The 22,845-nt window shown below is 49.2% G+C and overlaps 1 protein-coding gene across 2 annotated transcripts; it reads left to right on the forward strand.

Moving 5' to 3' along the window:
* Window positions 1-11,011: 11,011 nt before the first annotated feature.
* ASL (argininosuccinate lyase) lies at window positions 11,012-20,751 on the forward strand. 2 transcript variants are annotated; one of them, XM_058712076.1, is made up of 17 exons: window positions 11,012-11,105; window positions 11,317-11,371; window positions 14,694-14,888; window positions 15,259-15,342; window positions 15,586-15,642; window positions 15,786-15,883; window positions 17,077-17,154; window positions 17,249-17,326; window positions 17,768-17,820; window positions 18,170-18,232; window positions 18,411-18,525; window positions 18,699-18,783; window positions 18,871-18,930; window positions 19,202-19,285; window positions 20,126-20,206; window positions 20,353-20,459; window positions 20,564-20,751. In XM_058712076.1, the coding sequence occupies exons 2-17, from the start codon at window positions 11,360-11,362 to the stop codon at window positions 20,706-20,708; spliced, it is 1,395 nt and encodes a 464-aa protein (XP_058568059.1). In that variant the 5' UTR covers window positions 11,012-11,105; window positions 11,317-11,359; the 3' UTR covers window positions 20,709-20,751. The 2 variants fall into 2 exon arrangements, with proteins under 2 accessions (XP_058568059.1, XP_058568058.1); XM_058712075.1 differs by lacking the exon at window positions 11,012-11,105 and having other exon boundaries at window positions 11,116-11,371.
* The last annotated feature ends 2,094 nt before the right edge of the window (window positions 20,752-22,845 follow it).

Genomic DNA, 22,845 nt, shown 5'->3' on the forward strand with positions numbered 1-22,845 from the left:
AATGCCTGAGGACTATAGTCAAGGGTCCTTGTTTTATAACGTTCTGGTTGATTGGGAAACAAAGGCAGAAGGAAATGGCAGCTAAAATTCAATTTCCTTATAACCTGCAGCCCATTGGCAAATACTTAAGGCAGACAGAGGTTTCTCCAGGAACTCCCTGCTATCTTAATGCTAATGCCTTGCTAGAGGAAAAAACAACCTTAGCTTGACAATAGCTAGGCCTCCAGAATCATGTGAGTCTTCTTTAGCATATGAAAATTTCATTGGAGGGGCACCTGGGTGACTCAGTAGGTTAAGCATCAGACTTCAGCTCAGGTCATGATCTGTTGGAGTTCGAACCCTGCATCTGACTCTGCTGACAGCCTGGAGCCTGCTTCGGATTCTGTGTCTCTCTCTCTTTGCTCTTCTCCTACTCATGCTCTCTCTCCCTCTCAAAAATAAATAAACAGAAAAAAAATCTCATTGGAAACTTCACCTTGAGTTCCCCACCCCACCCCCACCCCCACTAACTCCATAGTAGATAACCAGTCTCTCCTCATGATCCTGGGGCAGCTCTTCCTGCCCATGGGTCCTGTCCCCATACTTTAATAAAATCACCGTTTTGCACCAAAGACATCTTCAAGGATTTTTTCTTGGCTGTTGACTTCATACCCCATTAACCCCACTATCACCCAAAAAAACCTCATCACTGGTCAGCCCTCCCCTGTCCTTTCCCCCTTGTTCCTTCTCAGGTTCTACCCTTATTGGCTTGATAACTCTGGGTCTTGGGTTGTCTATTCCCGATTGGCTCGTTTCCATTGTATGAGGGGTGGTCTATGGCCATACTTAGGTCTTTGGTCAAATTCCAGAGGGGAAACCTAGGGAGAGTAGGCGGGGTCTGTTACATTCTTAAGAGAAACTTATGCCTGAGGGGGTTTGCTGTGGTCAGACACTCCCAGCATTGTTCCAAAATAGGTGTTTTTCCTCACTCAGGGACCTCAGGCCCTAATCTTTCCCTCTCTGCCTACTGAATCCTATCTTGTCCTATCATAAACAGACACTTCTCCAGAGATGATACAGAAATGGCCAACAAGTAAAGCACCTGGGTGGCTCAGTCGGTTTGTTACAGCAAATACTTGGCGCCCAGGAAGGGACAAGCGACAGTACTTAGGGAATCAGAAAAGACTGCTGCCTGCCCAGTGATTCATCTCCAAAAGCTGAGCATCCCACTCAGGTTTTACTGATCTTTTATACATATGTGCTTCCGGGTGGGCGGGACTAGTATAGTCAAGCTTCTGGTTCCTGTCTGCTAGATGATGCAAGAGGCAAGCTAGATTGCAGAAGTCAAAGGCATGCAAAGGGAGTTTCTGGCCTTGGAAATCTGGCTGGCCCTTTTTATTTGCATTCACCAGCTTTCCTTTTCAGGTTAAGTGTCCAACTTTGGCTCCGGTAATGTTCTCACGGTTTGTGAGTTCGAACACCGTGTAGGGATCTGTGCTGACAGCTCAGAGCCTGGAGCCTATTTGGGATACTGTGTCTCCCCCTCTCTCTGCCTCTCCCCCACTCACGCTCTGTCTCTCTCTTTCAAAAAAATACTAAACATTATTTTTAAGAAAAGCCCAAATCAAACTTCTAGAGTTGAAAACTAAAATAATTGAGGGTTTTTTGTTTTGTTTTGTTTTTTGTTTTGTTTTTTTTGCTGCATCCACCATGAGAAGGAAGATCATTCTCAAGCAGACCTTCAGCATTCCAGAAAACATTGACATCACTCTGAAGGGCTATACTATTAGTTACTGTGAAGGCCCCCAGAGGAAACCTGTGAAAGGACTTCAACTACATCAATGTAGAACTCAGTTTCCTTGGAAAGAAAAAGTAGAGGCTCCGAGTTGACAAATGGTGGGGAAATATAAAGGAAGTGGCTACTGTTCACGCTATCGTAGTCATGTACAAAACACATGGTCGAGAGTGTTAAAGTGTTTCCATTACAAGATGAAGTCTATGTGTTGAGTTTTTCTGGGGGTGATGGTGGGGTGGTGGAGTCCAGAGCCGACAGCCAAGAAAGAATTCTTGAAGATGTCTTTGGTGCAAAAAGGTGATTTTATTAAAGCACAGGACAGGACCCAGGGGCAGGAAGAGCTGCCGCAAGACCATGAAAAGAAACTGGTTATCTAATAGGGAGTTGGGGGAGGTAAAGTCAAGGTGAAGCTTCCAATGAGATTTTCATATGCTAAAGAAGACTCCCAGGATACTGGAGGCCTAGCTATTGTCAAGCTAAGGTTGGTTTTCCTTCTGGCAAAGCATTAGCATTAAGATAGCAGGGAGTTCCTGGAGAAACCTCTGCTTGCCTCAAGTATTAGCCAGCAGGCTGCAGGTTATAAGGAAATTTAATTTTATTTGCCATTTCCTTCTGTCTTTGTTTCCCACATCATGTGTATGTTCACTTTCCCATCAATGTTGTTATTCAGGAGAATGGTTCTCTTGTTGAAATATGAAATACATCTGTTTGCTGGGTTCAGATGAGGTCAGGCATTGCCTGTTCAGTATCTCCCCAGAAAGATGAGTTAATTCTTGAAGGAAATGACATTGAACTTACATCAAATTCAGCTTCTTTGATTCAGCAACCCACAAGAGTTAAAAATAAGGATATCAGAAAATTTCTGGATGGTATCTGTTTCTGAGAAAGAAAAAGTTCAGCAGGCTAATGAATAAGACCTAAGTTAGTTCAGCTACAGAAACCACAAGATGCCAGATTTTTCAGACTTCTTTGTGATATTTTAAAGATGCACTAACAGCTGTGTGTTAAAAAAAGAAAAGGAAAGAAAACTACAAGATTGGAGATACTGAATTGGATGGACAGGAGATTAGATATTATAGATGGAAAGACTGGTGAATTAAGGACATAAAAATAGGCACCATCCAAAATGAAACACAGAAAGAAATAGAATCTCCCAAAATAAAAGAGCATCAATGAGTTGTGGGACACTTCATGCTTATGTACAAATAATTGGAGTATCTAAAAAAGAGGAGAAAGAAGAGGGTGGAAAGATCTCTTAATATTAAAAATTATAAATCTACAGACCTAAGATGCTCAACAATCTCCAGCACAAGAAAAATGAAGAAAACTGCACCAAGGTGTATCAAAATCAATGATACAGAAAAAAATCTTAAAAGCAGCTAGAGGGAAGGGCGCCTGGGTGGCTCAGTCGGCTGAGCTTCCCACTTTTGGTTTTGGCTCAGGTCATGATCCCAGAGTTGTGGGATAGAGCCCCATGCACTGAGCATGGAGCTTGCTTAGGATTCTCTCTCTCTCTCTCTCTCTCTCTCTCTCTCTCTCTCCCCCCCCAGCCCCTCTCCCTCACTTGCATTCTGTCTCTAAAAATTATATATAAATACATATGTAAATATATATATAATATATTACATACATACATATACACATATGTATGTATGTAATATATTATATATATAAATATATATGTGTGTGTGTGTGTATATATATATATATATATATATAAAACAGCTAGAGGAAAAAAAAGACATGTTACATACAGAGGTACAAAAATAAGGCTGACAGATTTGTCATCAGAAACAATGCAAATGAGAAGACAGTGGAGCGACATCTTTAAAATACTGGGGGTAAAAGTCCACTCAGAATTCCATATGTGGGAAAAATATTTCTCAAAACAACAACAGGGTAACATAAAGACATTTGCAGATGTACAAAACCTGAAAGGATTCATCACTGGTACTACAGAAAAATAAAGGAAATGCTTTAGACAAAAGGAAAATGATAGCAGATAGAAATCTGGATCCACACAAAGGAATAAAAAGCACAGGAAATGCTAACTACATAAGTAAATAGATAAGATTTTTTTTTAGTATTTATTTTTTTTTAATTTTTTAATGTTTATTTATTTTTGAGAGAGAGAGACAGAGCATGAGTTTGGGAGGAGCAGAGAGAGAGGGAAACACAGAATCCGAAGCAGGCTCCAGGCTCCAAGCCATCAGCCCAGAGCCCGATGCAGGGCCCGAACCCACCAACCTGTGAGATTGTGACCTGAGGCAAAGTCGGATGCTTAACTGACTGAGCCACCCAGGCGTCCTTTTTTTACTATTTAAATCTCTATAAACGTAATTGATGGTGGAGCACCTGGATGGCTCAGTTGGTTAAGCATCGGATTTTGACTCAGGTCATGATTTCATGGTACATGGGTTCGGACCCCGTGTCAGGCTCTGGGCTGACAGCTCAGCCTGGAGCCTGTTTCAGATTCTGTGTCTCCCTCTCTCTCTGCTGCTCCCCAACTTGTGTTCTCTCTCTCTCTCTCAAAAATAAATAAACATTTAAAAAAAAATAACCAATGGTTTAAAGAAAAATAACCATGAAGTAGGGATAGGAGGGAACTTTCTGAACCTGAGAAAACGGGATCTATGAAAACCTGACTGTAGTGGATGGAATTATGCCACCACCACCCATCCCCCTGGAAAAATATATTCAAGTCCCAGCCCCCCTAGGACCTGTGAATATGACCTTATTTGGAAATCGGATCTTTGCATTGTACTCAAGTGAAAATGAGGTCATAATGGATTAGGGCGGGCCCTAAATCCAATGACTGGTATTTTTCTAAGAGAAAAGGAGAGGGAGATTTGGATACAAAGACGTAGAAGAGACACTGGAAAGAAGGGCATGTAAAGATGGAGGCAGAGATCAGAATGGTGCAACTACAAGTCAAAGAATGCCAAGGATTGGCCGGAATCACCAGAAGCTGGGAAGAGGCAAAGAAGGCTTCTTCCCTAGAGCCTTCAGAAGAAGCATGGCCATGCCGGCACCTTCATTCCAAACTCTGGACTTCAGAACTGTGAGAGAATAAACTTCTGTTATTTCAAGCCATGACAGTTTGTGGTACTTTCTTATGGCCATGCTAGGAAATGAATATACCTACATCTAACACCATACTTAGTGGTAGAAGACTGGATGCTTTCCTCTTAAGATCAGGAACAAAATGAAGATGTCCACTCTCATCACTTCTATTCAAAATTGTACTGGAGGGGGGCACCCTGGTGGCTCAGTTGGTTAAGCTTCTGACTTTGGCTCAGGTCATGAACTCATGGTTCCTGAGTTAGAGCCCCACACCCAGCTCTGTGCTGATAGCTCAGAGCCTGGAGCCTGCTTTGGATTCTGTGTCTCCCTCTCTGTCTCTGCCCCTCCCCTGCTTGTGCTCTGTCTCTCTTGTCTCTGTCTCTCTCAAAAGTAAATAAACATTTAAAAAAATTGTACTGGAGGGACTAGTCAGAGCAATTAGGCAAAAAAAAAAATGTATTCAGTTTGGAAAGGAAGAAGCAAAACTATTTATTAGCAGATGACATGACATTGTATGTAGAAAATCATAAGGAATCCACTAAAAAACTGCTGGATAAAAATTTTCGACAGATTTTGAGATACAAGATCAATATATAGAAATCAATTGTATTTCTATATATTAACAGTGAACAGTTGGGAAATGAAATTAAGAAAAACAATTCCATTTATAATACATCAAAAAGAATAAAATAGTTGGGAATGAATTTATTAAAAGTAGTGCAAAACTTGTGCCCTGAAAATTACAAAATATTACTGAAGGAAATTAAATAAGATCTTATTAAATTAGAAACATCCCGTGTTCATGACTGGAAGACTTAATATTGTTAAAATATCAGTACTCTCCAAATTGATCTACAGACTCAATACGTCATTATCAAAATCCCTACTGACCTTTTTTTGCAGCAATTGACAAGTTAATTATAATATTCATATGAGGATACAAGGGACCCAGAATGGCCAAAACAATCTTGAAAAGGAAGAAAAAAGTTCGAAAACTCAGTTTCCAATTTCAACACTTGCCACGGTACTACATTAATCAAGATAGTATGGTACTGGCATAAAGTAGACATACAGGTCAATGGGGTAGAATGGAGTATCCAGAAATAAAGCCTTACATTTAGGTCAATTGATTTTTGACCAGAGCGTCGAGATAATTCAAGGGGAGAAAACAATAGTTTTTTTCAACAAATGGTACAAAAAAACCTGCATATTCACATACAAAATAATAAAATTGGATGCCTAACTCACACCATACAGAAAATTTTAACTGAAAATTAACAAAGTAACTCTTCATGACTGAGTTAGGTAATATTTTCTAAGATATGACACCAAAAGTGCAAGCAACAAAAGAAAAAAATGGATAAATTGAACTTCATCAAGATTAAAAACATTTCTGCTACAAACAATACGAACAAGAAAGTGAAAAGACAATCTAAAGAATAGGAAGAAAATATTTGCAGATCATATATCATACATCTGATAAGGGACTTGTATCATCAAAATTAAAAACTTTTGCTCCAAGAAAAATGCTGTTAAAACAAAGAAAAAACAAGATAGTGCCTCACCAAAGAAGATAATACTTGGATGGCAAATAACCACATGAAAAGATGCTCAGCATTAGTCATTAGGGAAATGCAAATTAAAGCATTAATGAAACATACTATGCACCCATAAGAGTGACTAACGTTAAAAGACTGACCATTTGAAGTGTTGACAAGGATGTTCAGAACTGAAACTCTCATATACTGCTGGTGGGAAAAGTACACCTGTACGACACTTTTCAAAACTATTTGGTAAGTCCCTAAAAATTAAACATACACCTACCATATGGTCCAGACATCCCACTCATAGGTATTTATCCAAAGGAAATGAAAGCATATGTGCATAGAAAGACTTGCCATGAGTTTTTTTAAAGTTTTATTGATTTATTTTAAAAGAAAGAGAGACCACAAGCTGGGGAAGGGTAGAGAGAGGGAGGGAGGGGATCCCAAGTAGGTTCCTCACTGTCAGCACAGAGCCCGATGCAGAGCTGGAACTCACAAACTTGAGATCATGACCAGAGCTGAAATCAAGAGTCGCGCACTTAACCAACTGAGCCACCCAGGCGCCCCTGTACCTGCATGTTTTATTTGTAATAGCTAAAAATTGGAAGCAACTTAAATGTCCACCAACAGACATCGGATAAACAAACTGGGGCATATCCATACAATGGAATAAAAAGAATTGAGCTATTGATACATGTAATAACATGGATAAATCTCAAAATAATTATGCTGAGTGAGAAAAGCCAGACAGAAACAGATTAGATAGATAGATCGGGAGAATGCTAACTAATATGATTGCCACCCAGGCGCCCCTTGAAGCTGTGTTTTTAGGAACATACTCATTTAGGATTGTTAATACTTAATGATTAATTGATAATTTTATCATTATATAATGACCCTCTTTATCTCTGGTAATATTTCTTGCCTTAAAGTTTACTTTGTCTTATATGGATACAGCTATTCCAGATTTATTATGATTAGTGCTTAAATGGTATATCTTTTCCATCCCTTTTATGTCTTTATGTCTACGTCTTTATGTTTTAAGTGATTTTTTTGGTACGCAGCAGACAGTTGGATCTTACTTTTTTTTTTTAAATTTTTTTTTTTTAACGTTTATTTATTTTTGAGACGGAGAGAGACAGAGCATGAACAGGGGAGGGGCAGAGAGAGAGGGAGACACAGAATCCGAAACAGGCTCCAGGCTCTGAGCTGTCAGCACAGAGCCCGACGCGGGGCTCGAACTCACGGACCATGAGATCATGACCTGAGCCGGAGTCGGACGCTTAACCGACTGAGCCACCCAGGTGCCCCAGATCTTACTTTTTTTTTAAGTGCATTCTGCCTTTTATCTCTGCCTTTAATTGAAGTGTTTAACCCATTTACACTTAATGTAATTATTAATACAGTTGTGTAAGTCTATTATCTTATTTTTTTCTATCTGTATTTGTTTCCTTTATTCTTGACTTCCTTTGGATCAAGAATATTTTAATATTCCATTTTATCTCATCTTTTAGGTTTTTAGATGTATCTTTTTTTGGTGGTTGCTCTAAGGATTACATTATGAATCCTTAACTTACTCCAGTTTGCCCAGAATTGATATTAGTATATCTTTTCATGTATCACATAACCACCTTACAACAGTATAATTCCATTAGTATCCTCTTCCACTTTGCTATAAAACTAACAATACATTGTTATTATTTTTAGTTTAATAGTTATTTGTCTTTATTTTTCTAATATTTTATTTTTAAGTAATCTCTACACCCAATATGGGGATCCAACTCACACCCTGAGATCAAGAGTTGCACGCTCTACCAACTGAGCCAACCAGGCTCCCCTACTCATTTGTCTTTAAGGAAATTAAGAAAAGTGAATAAAGTCTTCAATACATAGTTGCTCTTTCTGGTGTTTGTTTGTTTGTTTATTTTCTAAGTAGGCTTCATGCTAAGCATGGAGCCCAATGTGGGGCTTTCCTGAGATGAAGACCTGAGCTGAGATCAAGAGTCGGGCACTTAACCCACTGAGCCACCCAGATGCCCCTTCTGGTGCTTTTTATTCCTTCCTGTAGACCCAAGCTTTCATCTTAAGTCATTTCCCTTCAGCATGAAGAACTCCCTTAGCCTTTCTTTTAGTCTGGGTCTTCTGGCAGTGAATTTGTGCGGCTTCATTTATTAAGGCTTGGGAATTTGATCCAATCTCAGTTACCACTTCTGTTGCATTATAGGATTAGGCAACCCTAGCAATTCCCTTGGAATGGACTCACCCGGTTCCCAAACTCTAGCAGCCACACTCTGGAAGTCTGAAGGGAAGCTGAGTCTGCTGGTCATCAAAGAGGCCCCCAAGAATATGGCTCTTGCAACTGATTTCCACCATGACCCAAGGCCCAGTCTTCCTTCTAGTCATGCTCCTACACCAACCTTAGGGTCCCCTAAACGGCCTACTTGGGGCAGGAGTGGCTAGACTATTGTATGGACTGAATGTTGTCTCTTGAAAGTCTGAGATAGTCACTCTTCAGATCCCTTGTCTGACCTCTCTATGGACTACAGGTAGCAGATGAAGGCCTCCTGGTGGTTAGAGAGGACCTGTCCTTCCTATCCATCTTCTCTGAGCTGATTATAGACTGGCCACTGGCAGGCACATTTCTCTGAGCCTCTCTCAGGCTCCCCGAGGTTTTGTTCGGGGATCTCAGCTTTTTCTAAGAGAACTTGGCTGCTCTGCTCTCATGAGTCCTAAGTGCCAAGGACATTTCCTCCATATAAAGGGTCATGCCCACTTTAGTGTCTACAGTCAGGGTTTTAGCTGCAGACTCTTTTGATTCATCTGGGTTTTTTTCTTCACAAGCCTTCATGCTACCTCTTTGTCTTCCTCCTTCTCCTGAGTTCCCTTCCCCAACCCTGCAGGGACCTCCACACAGGACAAGCTTGCTATTTGCTGCAAGCAAACCTGGGGTCACAGTCTCTCTTCTGTCATGTGTGGGCAGCCAGACTGTCTCCTTCTAACTGGTTGCCATGGGGCATGTTCACTAATCCCTAACCCTTTGCAGCTTCAGCCTCTCCATCTATAAACAGGACTGTTGTGAAGGAAGATCGATCGTGTAAAGGCTTTAGCACAGTCTGGCACCAGTTGAGCCACTGTGTTAGGTGTTATAGTTACAGTACTACCTGTGTTATGCATTGTGTTTATAGCCCTGCTCCCAGATGTCTTCCCTGACTCCTTCCAGCCTCAGTTCATTTGCCAGAGCGTTGGTCCCTGCGTGTTGCCTGATATTCAGGGATGTGAGCTCATGTTTGCAGAGTACTGCTGGCTTTCACACTTGGCCTCCCAGGAAGCTATGTCAGGCCTCAGACCCCAGCAGGTAGATCCCAGGGACTTGCCACAATGCTGTTGCAGTTTAGAGGACCACATGGCTCAGAGCTGGTTTCATGGGCTTCCACATCTCGGTCCACCTGTGGCCTGATGCAGCCCAGTTATGGGACTTCTGTGGGAGAAGACAGGAAATGGCTGGGGGGTCACAGGGATAAAGGGGATGAGGCCTTGCTTCCAAGGAGCTCTCAGTTGGGTAGGGAAGAAAACCCAGAACTCACAACTACAGTGCTCCCAATTTAGGGAAAGACTACTAGATGCACCTATAGGATCCAGTGCGACCACAGAGCTGGATATCTGGGTCATCTGGGAATCTCCCTGACATTGATGACATTGATGATGCTTGGCTAGAATACCAGTGAATAAATGGGAAATAGTGAGACAGTGGAGGAAGGGCATTCCAAGCAGAAGAAAGAGCATTTAAGAAGGCTTGAAACAGCCTGATACATTCTAGGAACTGCAAGTGATTCCAATCTGTTGGTTTCTATGATCTACAGGACCAAGACCAAATTGTCTCTCTTGACATTCAGAGCCTTTCGTAATCTTGCCCCAACCTACCTCCCACCGCTCCTGCCCACCCCACCCCTTTGTTATAGCCACTCTGACCGCTTCCTGTTCTCCAAGCAGGCTATTCACATTCTGGCCTCCCAGGCTTTGCCCAGGCTACTCTCGTTGCAGGGAAACTTCTAATCCTCTTCTTTGGGGAGCTAACTCTCCTCTTCCAAGACCCAACTCAGGGGACATCACCAGAAGCCATTGCAGGGCAGAAATTGGATGCTGTGCCACCAGCGCCTAGAAGCCAGCTTGTTGTTTCTGTTGAATAGTTGATCAGATCAAGGAAATCTTCCCTGGGAACCCCAAGCAGACACCCTTTCCACGCTGCCTTAAATGCTCCCAGAACACCTGTCCAAGCTTTGTCAGGGCTTCTTGAGGCAGGTATTTCTTTTTCTTCAGGGTCTAACTCTACCTGGCCCAACGAGTTGAGGTGCCAGGCACGTGTTTGTTGAATGAATGAATGATCGGGCAGGCCTTTTCACCTTATGTATCCTGTGAGCCTGCTAGGCCTAGCCTACTGTCTCCAACGCCTGGCACAGTTTGTTGCCCTCAGCGCTGTCGCTCGGGCACCACCCTCACTGCCCCTACCCCGCCCTGGGGGCCGCTCTACCCCAAGCGACTCCAGAGAAGGCTCCGCCCACAGCCGGTGTTGGAGGGTGGAGGCAACGCCCACCTCGCCAGGCCGCCTGGGATTGGTGCGGCCGCCGCCAGGAGGCGGGCAAGGGCCGAGCAGGGGCTGACGCTCCTTGGGCCAGAAAAACCCCGCCAGGTGGCTGGCTAGAGGGTGACCGCGCGGCCAGGAGGTGGTGAGTGCCGGGCAGGCGGGACGGGAGGGACGCGCGCGGCGGGCGGAGCGGAGGACGCCGAGGACCGTGGCGCGCGCCCTAGGCACTGCCCACGTCCGCCTCCCCACGGGCTGCGTTGGGTCAAACGCCGCGCCGGAGCCCAGAACCCGCCCCGCCCGAGGGACTCCACCCAGGGGTCGGAGGAGGTCGTCAGTCCCGGCTTGTCTTCCAGACCCGGACGACCGAGGCTCCTGAACGACGAGGAACCGCCCAACATGGCATCGGAGGTGAGTGGGACCTCGGGGACCCAGGTCCTCCGAGTCTCCAAACGAGGGGGAGGGGCGCTCTGGGACCCAGCCAGGGCCCGTGACCTGCACACGGGATTTCCCTATGTCGGACGCGCCGCCAGCCACCCTGCCGGTAATTGTCTCCTCTGGCTCCAGGCGGTGGGTTCTTCCTGGAGCACTTGCTAGAGCCTGGGAAAGATCTTTGCGCGGACTTCTACTCTCCCCCTCCCCGCTCCCCAGGGGCCTGTGTGGCATTCACCAACCCACACTGCTAGGGAAGGTGGCCTTGGCCTGACAGCGCTTCCGGCGAGGGGGCAAGAAAGGAGCTGCCCACTGATTCAGCCTCCTCACCTCTTCATTCCTGCTTTCCGGATGTCCTTCTGTCAGTCCCCACCCTGCGCCCCTTCTCCTGTTGTAGCAATTGTCATTACCTGGCAGAGTCCACATGACTCTGGCTTGTGGAAAGAACCAGGAGGTAGGGGACCATGCCCTGTGGCCCCAGTGGCCCCAGTGCCTGGTGGCTTCCTGTCTCACTGGCCTCTCCTCTTTAGAGCCAGAGGACTCCTGGGTTCTCTTCCTGACCACTGAGTGGCAGGAGTCCTAGGTACAAGTTCTTTTCCTTGGGCCTCAGTTGATTTATCTGGCAAATGGGAATAATAATAGATTTCCACCTCCCTCTGTAAGGTACTGGATCATGAGGTCATTGTTTTGAACCCTTCAGGTGAAAGGGGCTGTTTGCTTGATGCCAATGAAGGAACCTGGAGCCTGGGAAACCAGAGATCTAGGTTCCAGTCCTTTTTGGTCCTCATTAGCTAGCAAGTCACTTCCTCTCTCTAGGCCTCAGTTTGCCCATTTGAATAGACTGGATAAGAATGCCTGCCCTGCTAGTTTCTGGATCAGGGCTTGGACTTTGGAGGCAAACAAATTTGGTTTCTGAAGCAGTCACTTGATCTCCCAGCCCACCTCATAGGAGGGTGTAATAGCATATGTAGAATGCCTAGCACAGGGCCAAGTTTTTGGACTATAGTAGGTGCTCAATAAATGGTGGCTAAAGATACAGTAACAACAGGTTATTTCCCTTGTGCATTCTTTTTTTTTTAAATGTTTCATTTTATTTTTTGAGAGACAGAGTGCGAGCAGGGGAGGGGCAGAGAGAGACGGAGACACAAAATCCAAAGCAGGCTCCAGGCTCTGAATTGTCAGCACAGAGCCTGATGCGGGGCTCGAACCCATGAACATGAGATCATGACCTGAGCCGAAGCTCAACTGACTGAGCTACCCAGGGGCCCCTCCCTTGTGCATTCTAAATTGGCTGTTGCTCATTCATTCCAACCTCAAGCAGTCCTGCTCCAAAGGTATCACTCTGGCCTTGATGTGTCCTAGCTTAGAGGAGTGCTCTCTCCCCGCACATTAGGCCCCCTCCCCCCTACCCCACCCCCCCCCCCCCCCCCCGCCACCCACCCCCCACCCCCCGTCTTCAGAGCCCAAATGATGGCACCTCATTCTGGCCTCCATCTGGGGTCTTTTTAAGCCTGCCAGTGGGGTGGGAGCTTGGCCCCAATACAGAGTGGGCTGCCTTCAGGAGACCAGAGCATCAGGTGACTTTTGCTGGCCCCAGGCCGTCCCGTGGGTTGGTACTAATTGGTTTGGCTGCAGCCCCACTTGTTAAGTAGTTGTTATTACTAACAACCCAGGCAGGGAGTCCAGAGGCCTGCTGGAAGAGGCAGTGCCAGGTTCCCGGCTGAGGGGGGTGGGCTGGCTCTCAGTCCTGGCTGGTTGGCCCTGGCCTGCTGGCCCCACTAGTCAGGACCCACGTGGTGCTTTGTGGAGATCTAGGCTTGGAGGGTAAGGGATGGATCTGGCTCAAAAGGTTGAGGGGGGTGGAGGCTGCTGCTACAGGTCAGAGTCCTCTGGCAGCCAAGGCTGCTGGGCAGTGAGAGGTCAGCTCACAGTCTGGGGCCAGAGCACAGTGGAGGCCCCCATGGTGCACACAAGAACCAGGAGTGGCTCTAAAGCACCGCCTGGCTCTAGCGGCCCTCAGCCCCTCCCTTACTAAGAGAGGTTACTGGGTGCCAGGCACTGTGCTATGTATGAGCTTAGTAAATTTAATCTAATGAAATACTCACAAGTCTATCAGGTAGGTACTACTCTTGACTTTATATTATAGAGCAGTAATCCCAAGGCTTAGAGAGGTTGTATAACATACCCACAATCAGGTGGCTGGAAGAGGTCCTGGACATTGCAGGGGGACAGAGGAGGACATAGGTCCCCAGAGGCCATTATAAACTCCCCCTCCACAGGAAAGTTGGCGGAGAAGTGACATGCCTACCTTCACCCAGGGAACACTCTCCTAATCCTTGGCATTTTGGGAGCTAAAGCAGCTCCCATGTGTTCTGTACCCCTCCCCCATCTGTCATATGCTGTGGCCTATGCCCTCTTTCAAAACAGAGGTGTCTCTGTCCCACCCCTCTGCCCTTGGCTCCTGGAGGGACAGAAGGTCAGCTAGTGACCTTCTAGAAAGCCAATGATAGCAAATGTGTCAGAGGTGCTCTCCAAGGAAGTGGTGGGGGTTGGGATCTTAGGCCCCACCCCAAGCTGTGGTAAAGAGATGCTGGTCTTTTGAGTCTGATGGGGCCCCTCAGGTGCTTCTTGCCTGTCCCTGCCACAAAAGTTCAGGGTATCACGGCTATCAGAGCAGCTCTGGTGGAATGTGGGGTTTAGAGCCTGCATTCTGCTGCAGATAGCTGGGCCACAGTCCTGGCCCTACCGCACCCAGCAAGGGCAAGCCGTGTAACTGCTCTGTGCCTTGCTTTTCCCCTTGTTTCCCCAAGGATACACTTGGTACCTGCTTCAGAGAGTTTCCGTCCGCGCATGCCAAGCAATTAAAGTTATGCCTGGAACACAGTGAGAATGCACTACATGTTAGCCAGGATTCTTATCGTTAGCACTGGAATATCAGCTGGATTCAGACTCTGGACTCCAGAGTGACTTCTCCCCTTGGTCAGTGACAAAAGGTCCCAGAAACTCTGCTGTGGTCTCAGGGTGTCTTGTACCCTGCCATCATTTCCTTAGTGAAGTGTCACATGGTAGGAAAGAACCCTAAGTTCAGTGTCCAGCCACATTCCCACACTGACTCCCTGAGTGACTTCAGGCAAGTTCCCGATCCTCTCTGAGCCTCAGTTTCCTTGTCTGTCCAGTGAGAATAACCCTGCCTGCTGGTTCCCACTGCCATCAGGCTTCATAACTCTCCTGCAGGCCCTTTGTGAGAGGCACTATCCTCAAGGGTGGGGAGGACACTAACTGCTCCTGCTCTCCTGGCCAGAGTGGGAAGCTATGGGGTGGCCGGTTTGTGGGAGCAGTGGACCCCATCATGGAGAAGTTCAACTCATCCATTGCCTATGACCGGCACCTGTGGGAGGTGGATGTGCAGGGCAGCAAGGCCTACAGCCGGGGCCTGGAAAAGGCGGGGCTCCTCACCAAGGCTGAGATGGACCAGATACTCCATGGACTTGACAAGGTACTCTCTCCACCCTAAGGGCCATCCTAGAGCTCCTCCCTGTGGTCCCAGGCCCCTACCAAGTCTTGAGCACAGGTTACAGTGCTCTCCATGCACGTCATTTCCTGTGATTAAATGTCGAGGTGCCCTTTAAACTGTCTCTCTTCATCCTTTAATGCCCATGGCTCATGGGGGAGGGAGGGCTGGGCCAGAGCTGCTCCCTTGGGGGCGGTGACTGCACCCCCTGTGGAACACTCACTGTTCCTGTGGAGCGCCCCCAGGACTCAGCTCCTATACAGAGACAGTCAGTGATCAGAGTGGGAGTGCAACCAGGGATGGGGCCCTTTGACTGTGGATGCCTGGCCCCTGGGATCATTGCCATCTGCTACAGGTGGCTGAGGAGTGGGCTCAGGGCACCTTCAAACTCAGCCCCAATGATGAAGATATTCACACGGCCAATGAGCGGCGTCTGAAGGTACGACCCCCTCAGGTTCCCCTGGCCTCCCCTCTTCACCTGGCCCTTGGTCACTTGGAGCATAAGCGCCATCATTCTGTTCCTTTCATCACTGGTAGAGTGCAGGCCAGACCCCAGAACAGGCAGCCTGGGCAGAGACGGCAGGGACCAGGAGTAGGGAGGGAGGAACCAGGGCGTGCCTGGGCTGACCCCACTGGGCCACGAGCAGGCAGACCCTGACCCCGTGCCTCCCTCCACCCCCAGGAGCTCATCGGTGAGACTGCAGGGAAGCTGCACACGGGACGAAGTCGGAATGACCAGGTGCTGCTAGCTCTTCTGCCCCGTGCCCCATGCCTTCCCAATCTTGGGGGACCCAGGAGGCAGATTTGGGGCTTGGCAGTGGTCTGGTTCCCCAGCGAAGCAACACATCTGTCTCCCTGAGTGCTGCCTTCTCCTCCCCACAGGTGGTCACAGACCTCAGGCTGTGGATGCGACAGAACTGCTCTAAACTTTCCGCCCTCCTCTGGGAGCTCATCAGAACTATGGTGGACCGGGCAGAGGCGTGAGTCTCCCATGGACACCCAGGTGGCAGAGAGGGGCATGAGGGCAGCCGGGGGCTCCTCTCCCCTAAGACAGGCAGATCTAGGTGGCAGAGGTGAAGAGGGTCGGAGAGCCTGGGGTTCATGGGCATCCTGGAACTCCTAGACTAAGTGAGGCAAGCAGCCAGGAATGGGGGCATTTCTTGCTCTTTGCTACTCCCATGCCAGCCAAGCTCAGCAGGCAGGGCGAGCTCACTCTTTGCGGCTTCATAAGCAGGAGGCTAAGGCACTAGGCAGGTGCCCTGAAGCCTGAGGAAGGGGGCTGGCTGTGCCTGGGGCAGCCACGGTCACTCTTTAGCCTGCCTATGCCCTATGTCCTCATTCCACCCCCCCATCCCCAAAGCTGCTTCCCAATGGCCTCATCCCAAGCTTTGGCTTCTGTGGCCTCATGTCTTTGGCGTTGGCTTTGTTCCTTGCAGACCTGGCTACTTTGCTGCCGAGAAGGCCCTACCTGGTGTCAGAGATAGGGTTAACCCTTCCTCTTTCCCAGCTCCCTGTGACCTCTTTTTCACAGACCTTACCACCTGGGGGAAAACAAGGGCATAGGAACCGTCACCCTGGGGGTGCTGGGAGAAATAGGGAGTGACTGCTAATGACTACAAGGTTTCTTCTTTGGGATGATGAAAATGTTCTAAAGTTGATGTGGTTGTACACTAAGGTGTAAAGTTTAAATGGGTGAATTGTATGTGAATTATATCTCAGTAAAGCTGTTTATTAAAAACAAAAATAAGCCAGAACCGTGTGTCCCTGCCTTACCCACTTTAAAGTGCCCCTGGCTCTTCTAGAGTCCTTGGGAGCTTCTTGAGTGCCCACAAACATGACTCCCCGCCACGGGGTACCCACCATGTGTCTCCTCCTTTGCTTTCACCGCTGCTCAGCACTGAAGACTTAATCACCTTTGGTCCTAAGCCAAAGTCCTACTCCTGGGAGGCCCCATGGCACTGGCCTAGTCCTTGGATCGCCCCACTTCTGGCTGCTTCTTTTATGATGTGTTTGTCCCCAGGAGATCCCTTGCTTTCTTGTGCAGGCAGATCCTTGGTAGGCTTGCCCTGCTTTTCCTTGTAGGGGCCAGGCCTGCAGGGTCCCAGGTGTCACAGGCAGTCCTTGCCTGAACTTCCTGTACCCCTCAGGCCCTGCCCTTATTCTTCCCCCACAGGGAACGTGACGTCCTCTTCCCAGGGTATACACACCTGCAGAGGGCTCAGCCCATTCGCTGGAGCCATTGGATCCTGAGGTGGGTGGGTGGGTGGGTGGGGCATCATGGAGGGGCTGTGATGGAAAGGAGGGCCCAGGATGCCCTGACCCTCTTGCCCCCTGCCTTCCTACAGCCATGCCGTGGCACTGACCAGAGACTCTGAGAGGCTGTTGGAGGTACAGAAGCGAGTCAATGTCCTGCCCCTGGGGAGGTGAGTGAGGCCCCAGTGCTCTGAGGGCCTAGTTGGGGGTAGTGGTTGGTATGTCACATGGTCCCTGGGGATCCACAGAAGAGGAGGGACCAGGAAAGACAGAGGAGAACAGAAAGGCAAGTAACTGGCTTCCCTGTCCAGGGTTCTTCCTCTGTGGAAGGGAGGGAACCCTACATGGAACCCCACCCCCCCCAGCTCTCTCTAAGATGAGGACAACCAGGCTAGTGAGTATGTCAGAGCTTAACCTCCAGAGAGGTTCCAGAGAGCCGTCCAGCTGCCCACAGCCCACCATTTCCCCGCCATGGGGACAAGTGTTCTGTCACCCGTACTGACTCGGTGGCAGCCCTGACAACCAGGGCTTGGCTCTGGGTGTGCAAGTGTGTATGTGCCAGGGCCTGCCTGCCAGGAGCCCTGGTCACCTGGAATCGCCTATTTTTGCAGTGGGGCCATTGCAGGCAACCCTCTGGGCGTGGACCGTGAGCTGCTCCAAGCAGGTGAGGTGCCTGCCCCTCCTCCCCAGGGAGATCCCCCTCAGCACCTGCCAGGTCCCACACACACTTGGAGAGGGCAGGAGTCTAGTTGAAAACTGCATTTATTACCTATGGACACTGAGGCTAGAGAGGCCAGAGAAGGCCTATGGCCAGGGTGCATTGTGCTGGGCAGAGTCAGGGCTCTTGCTTACTTCTTGGGACCCAACCCCCATATCCTGCCCCTCCCTACTCTCCTCCCTGAAAGGGTCTTAAGGAGGGGGTGGCTGGGCAACCTGGTTTGGGGTAGAGTACTTTCCCTCCTTCTTTCCCTCCAGCCCAGCCTTACTGCCTTCCTCATTTCCCTGTCCTCCAGAACTGAACTTTGGGGCCATCACTCTCAACAGCATGGATGCCACCAGTGAGCGAGACTTTGTGGGTGAGTCCTGGGGGCCAGCCCGCTTGTCCCCTGGGGCCAGTCCCCTGCACTGTGCTCTAATTTGTCCTCTAGCCTCCTCCCACCCCAAGTTTGGTCCCACCTGGGGATTCTCCAGACTGAGTGAGGAACAAGAGAGGCCTGGTGACCAGAAGGCCTGCTCTCCCTTTCCTCTCACAAGCTGAGTTCCTGTTCTGGGCTTCACTGTGCATGACCCACCTCAGCAGGATGGCTGAGGATCTCATCCTCTATGGCACCAAGGAATTCAGCTTTGTGCAGCTCTCAGATGCTTATAGGTAAGTCCGGGCCCTGCCCTACCCCAGCTCTGCACCTGGCACACGGCTTCCCTCCTCCCCCTGCCACCCCCTGGGCACACCTGGACTGCATGCTGCTGGACATCCCCTGATCCAGCCAGCACACCAGCCAAGAGGCAGGGGAGCCCTTTCAGCCTCAGCATCTCTGTCCCCAGCACCGGAAGCAGCCTGATGCCCCAGAAGAAAAACCCAGACAGCTTGGAGCTGATCCGGAGCAAGGCGGGGCGCGTGTTTGGGCGGGTGAGCAGGGCAGGGAGTGGGGGCAAGGCTCTGGGCTGACCCGGAGGGTCCTGAGGTCCAGCCTCCTGCTTCTCATTCTTCCTTCAGTGTGCTGGGCTCCTGATGACACTCAAGGGACTTCCAAGCACCTACAACAAGGACCTACAGGTACGAGGCTGGGGCTGTGGATGAGGGGCCCATCCACATGCTGCACATATACCGTATCCCAGTTCTCAGGGCCCTGGCACATCCAGGCAGGGGTTCACAGAATTGCCACCTTCTGTCCTATGTACCCAGCCCTTGACTGCCCTTGAGAGCTCTCTCCTCCCTGCTGGTGTGGGTTGTACGAGGTGCTGAGTGTTCCCAGTGGAAGGCAGTGGGCATGCCTCAGTGGGGGACAAGGCTGCTGGGCTCTCACTTCCTGCCACGTGCCTCCCAGGAGGACAAGGAAGCCGTATTTGAAGTGTCAGACACCATGAGTGCCGTCCTCCAAGTGGCCACTGGCGTCATTTCTACACTGCAGGCAAGCCACCCCCTCTCTCCCCTCGGCCCCTACACTCTGGGATGGGCATGCCAGGAGGCCGTCTTGAGAGGAGATGAGAGTTGATGTGTCCAGGAGATCTGAGGCAGGGGGAGGTGGGTATGTGTTTGTTCCTGCCCTTGGGAACACTGAAGTGACAAAAGATGCTAGCTACAGTAGAATGGAACTGGGTTAGACTCCAGGGGTCCCATCAACTGGCCTGACCAGATTTCTTTTTTCATCACTTACTATGGGAAATTTCAGGATGCGCAGTTGAGAGAACATATAATGAACCCCTATGGACTAACGTGCAGCTTCAACAATAATCAACTCATGGCCTGCTTTTGCTTTGGCTATCTTTACCCACTACCCACCACCTCGTTATTTTTAAGCAAATCCCCATCGTATCATTTCATTCTTAAATAGTTCAGGATGTGTCTCAAAGCCGTGTTTCTCAAACTGTAGTCCCGGGACCAGCAGCCTCAGCAGCACCTGAGAATGTAATAGAAATGCAATCCTAGGTCCCACCCCAGACCTCCTGGATTTGAGACTCTGGGGGTAGGGCCCAGCGATTTATACATCCCCCTGGTGGTTCTGATGTGTGCTAAAGCTAAGGACTCCAAAAAAGGGCCGGCAACCCCTAGTAGCACACTGAAACATTATCAATAGTGATGACAAAATGGCTCAAGCAGAGAGGGCAGAGTAGGCTGGATCAGAGTGGATCTGCCCAAGGCTGGGGACATCCTGGCTAATGGGGGTGGTGGTAGGCCTTGGGCCTGAGGCTGGCAGCTTCGCCACCCAGGGTCCCCAGGACTCACCACCGCCACCACTGGCGTCCCCCAGATTCACCGTGAGAACATGGCACGGGCTCTTAGTCCTGACATGCTGGCCACTGACCTCGCCTACTATCTGGTCCGCAAAGGGGTAAGTGTGGAGTGGCAGGGGTGGGGGTGGGGCCAGGAGATGGGGGTGTTGCCCAGGCTGGGGCTGGGGGTCGTAGGGGAGGACATGGACAGAACAGGGAGCAGAGGAAGGCCGAGTCAGTGCCGCCCTCGCCCTGGCTCCCCCAGATGCCATTCCGCCAGGCCCACGAGGCCTCTGGGAAAGCTGTGTTCATGGCAGAGACCAAGGGGGTGGCCCTCAACCAGCTGTCGCTGAAGGAGCTACAGACCATCAGGTACAGCCCCCTTCCCTCTGCTGCCTCCCAGGAGGTGGGCCTGGGCCCCTGAGGCCCCCGGTGGCCCAGCTGGGCCCTGGCCCATCTCCTCCTCCTTCCCCCAGCCCTCTGTTTTCAGGCGACGTGAGCCATGTGTGGGACTACGGCCACAGTGTGGAACAATATGCTGCCCTGGGTGGCACGGCGCGTGCCAGTGTCGACTGGCAGATCGGCCAGGTGCGAGCACTGCTGCGGGCCCAGCAGGCCTAGAGCTCTCCCCACCCTGCTCCCAAATAAAGTGGGCCCAAGAGGAGACTGCTGCTCGTGTCCTGCCTAGCCTGTCTCCCTCAGCAGCAGGCTTCCAGGGGTCTGCTGAGCGAGCAGCGGGGGCCATCAAGATAGTGGAGAAAATAGGCAGGGATGACAGAGTCACGGGTGGGGACGGAGGAGAGGGGATTGTCCTCATTAGAGCCCCTACCCTGCTTGGGCCCCACACCCTTCACCGCAGGACAACACAGTGACCTCCCGTCTAGGGTGTCTTGGAAGGCTTGGCCTCCTTGGAACCTTGGTGGCACCTGATGGGCTTGGTTAACTCAGTCCTTGTTCATTGTCCTTCCTTCCAGTGTCCCCCAGGCTCCCCTGCTCACCTTCTCCCCGTGCTCACCCACCCTTTCCTGAACAATCAGGCATGATTACAGGGTGTCCTGTGTTCTCGTGGGGGGGAATGATGTATTTGGTGGTAAAATCAGTCATCCAGGTAGCGTGTGATGCCACGCACTAGGTGAGCTTCATACACAGGTGAAGATGTCTCCTTCACCCTAGAGAGTAATGTACAGATAAACTCCCAGCACTGACCATGAGGTGAGGGCCACAGATAGGGGGAGCCTACCCTGTGTTGCAGTCAAAGATTTACATTTGGTCTGCAAAGGGCCGGAGGCCAGGCCTGGCACACAGTAGATGTTCAATAGCAGTGAGTCCCCAGAGCCGGCAGAGACCTCACCAAAATCCTGGTAAGAAATGTCTGAAATTTATGTTTTATTAAGAACAAAGCTAAACTCAAGGAAGAATGAATAAGCCCTCCCACGTGTTTCCAGGAGCAATGGAAACACGGTAAACTAAAGAACCAAAACTCCAGCAGTGGGGACACAACACCAAATTCCAAAAAAGGCCAAAGCCATGGGTCACAGAATGTTCTAGAATAGTGGCTCTGGAAGTGTGGTTTCTCCTCCCCAACTCATCATCTGGGGATTTGTTTAAAAATGCAGACTTTCAGGGGTGCCTGGGTGGCTCAGTCGGTTGAGTGTCTTGACTTCAGCTTAGGTCATGATCTCGTGGTTTGTGAATTCAAGCCCTGCGGTGGGCTCTGTGCTGTCAGCTCAGAGCCTGGATCCTGCTTCAGATTGTGTCTCCCTCCTCTGCCCCTCCCCTCTCTTCTCTCTCAAAAAAGAAAAAAAAAACTAAAAAAAATTTTAAATGCAGACTTTCGGGCCTTAATGAAACCTATTAAATCGGATTCTGTGTGAGGCCCAGCTGTTTTCATAAGGCCTTCAGGTGATTCTGATGTGCGTTCAACTTTGAAAATCACTGGTCTCTAGAATCTTGTTACCCAGAGTTGCTACAGACCAGCACCCCACCTGGGTCCCAGCTTGACCTGATTCAGAGTCTGCATTTTATTTTATTTTATTTTTTAAATGGTAATTTATTTATTTTGAGAGAGAGAGAATCCCAAACAGGCTCCACACCGTCAGCACAGAGCTTGATGTGGGGCTCGATGTCACGAAGCCTGAGACGATGACCTGAGATAAAATCAAGAGTCAGCCGCTTAACCGAATGAGCTACCCAGGCGCCCCAGAACCTGCATTTTAACAAACTCACCAGATGCTTGTTGCACATGCTAGAGTCCAAGTGCTGACCCAGAGAATGCCTAAAATCTAGTCTCAGAAATGAAGGGATTTATGTCCATCAAACAGCAGATAGGATTAAAATAGTAATTATAATATATACTGTAATACCCGTGATGCAAGGAACACTTCCTGCCATACCACCTCCATCAGTGGGGCACACCCCAATCTAAAGTGGGAGCTTTACATTCAGACACTCCTATTAAAAGTTTCTCCTTAACTGGAATCAGCCTTCCACATGTGAGCCTAGACACATGCGGTCCAACTTGACCAGAAAGAAGGAGTCTCTCCTGTCCCAGGGAGAGCAAGAATTTGTGTAACTTTTCTCCAGACTGTCCATACGTGGTTGAGTTACGCCCTGTGTCCGCCTCTTTCTATTCTGGCACCAACTGGCTATTTACACCAAAGCTCAGTGTGACCTTGTATTGGGTTCCTATTGCTGCTGTAACAGATTACCCCATACGGTGGCATAAAACAACATAAACATTTATCTTACACTTTGTGAG

This window comes from Neofelis nebulosa, chromosome 18 (genome assembly GCF_028018385.1).
Source record: "Neofelis nebulosa isolate mNeoNeb1 chromosome 18, mNeoNeb1.pri, whole genome shotgun sequence".
Classification (NCBI taxonomy): domain Eukaryota; kingdom Metazoa; phylum Chordata; class Mammalia; order Carnivora; family Felidae; genus Neofelis; species Neofelis nebulosa.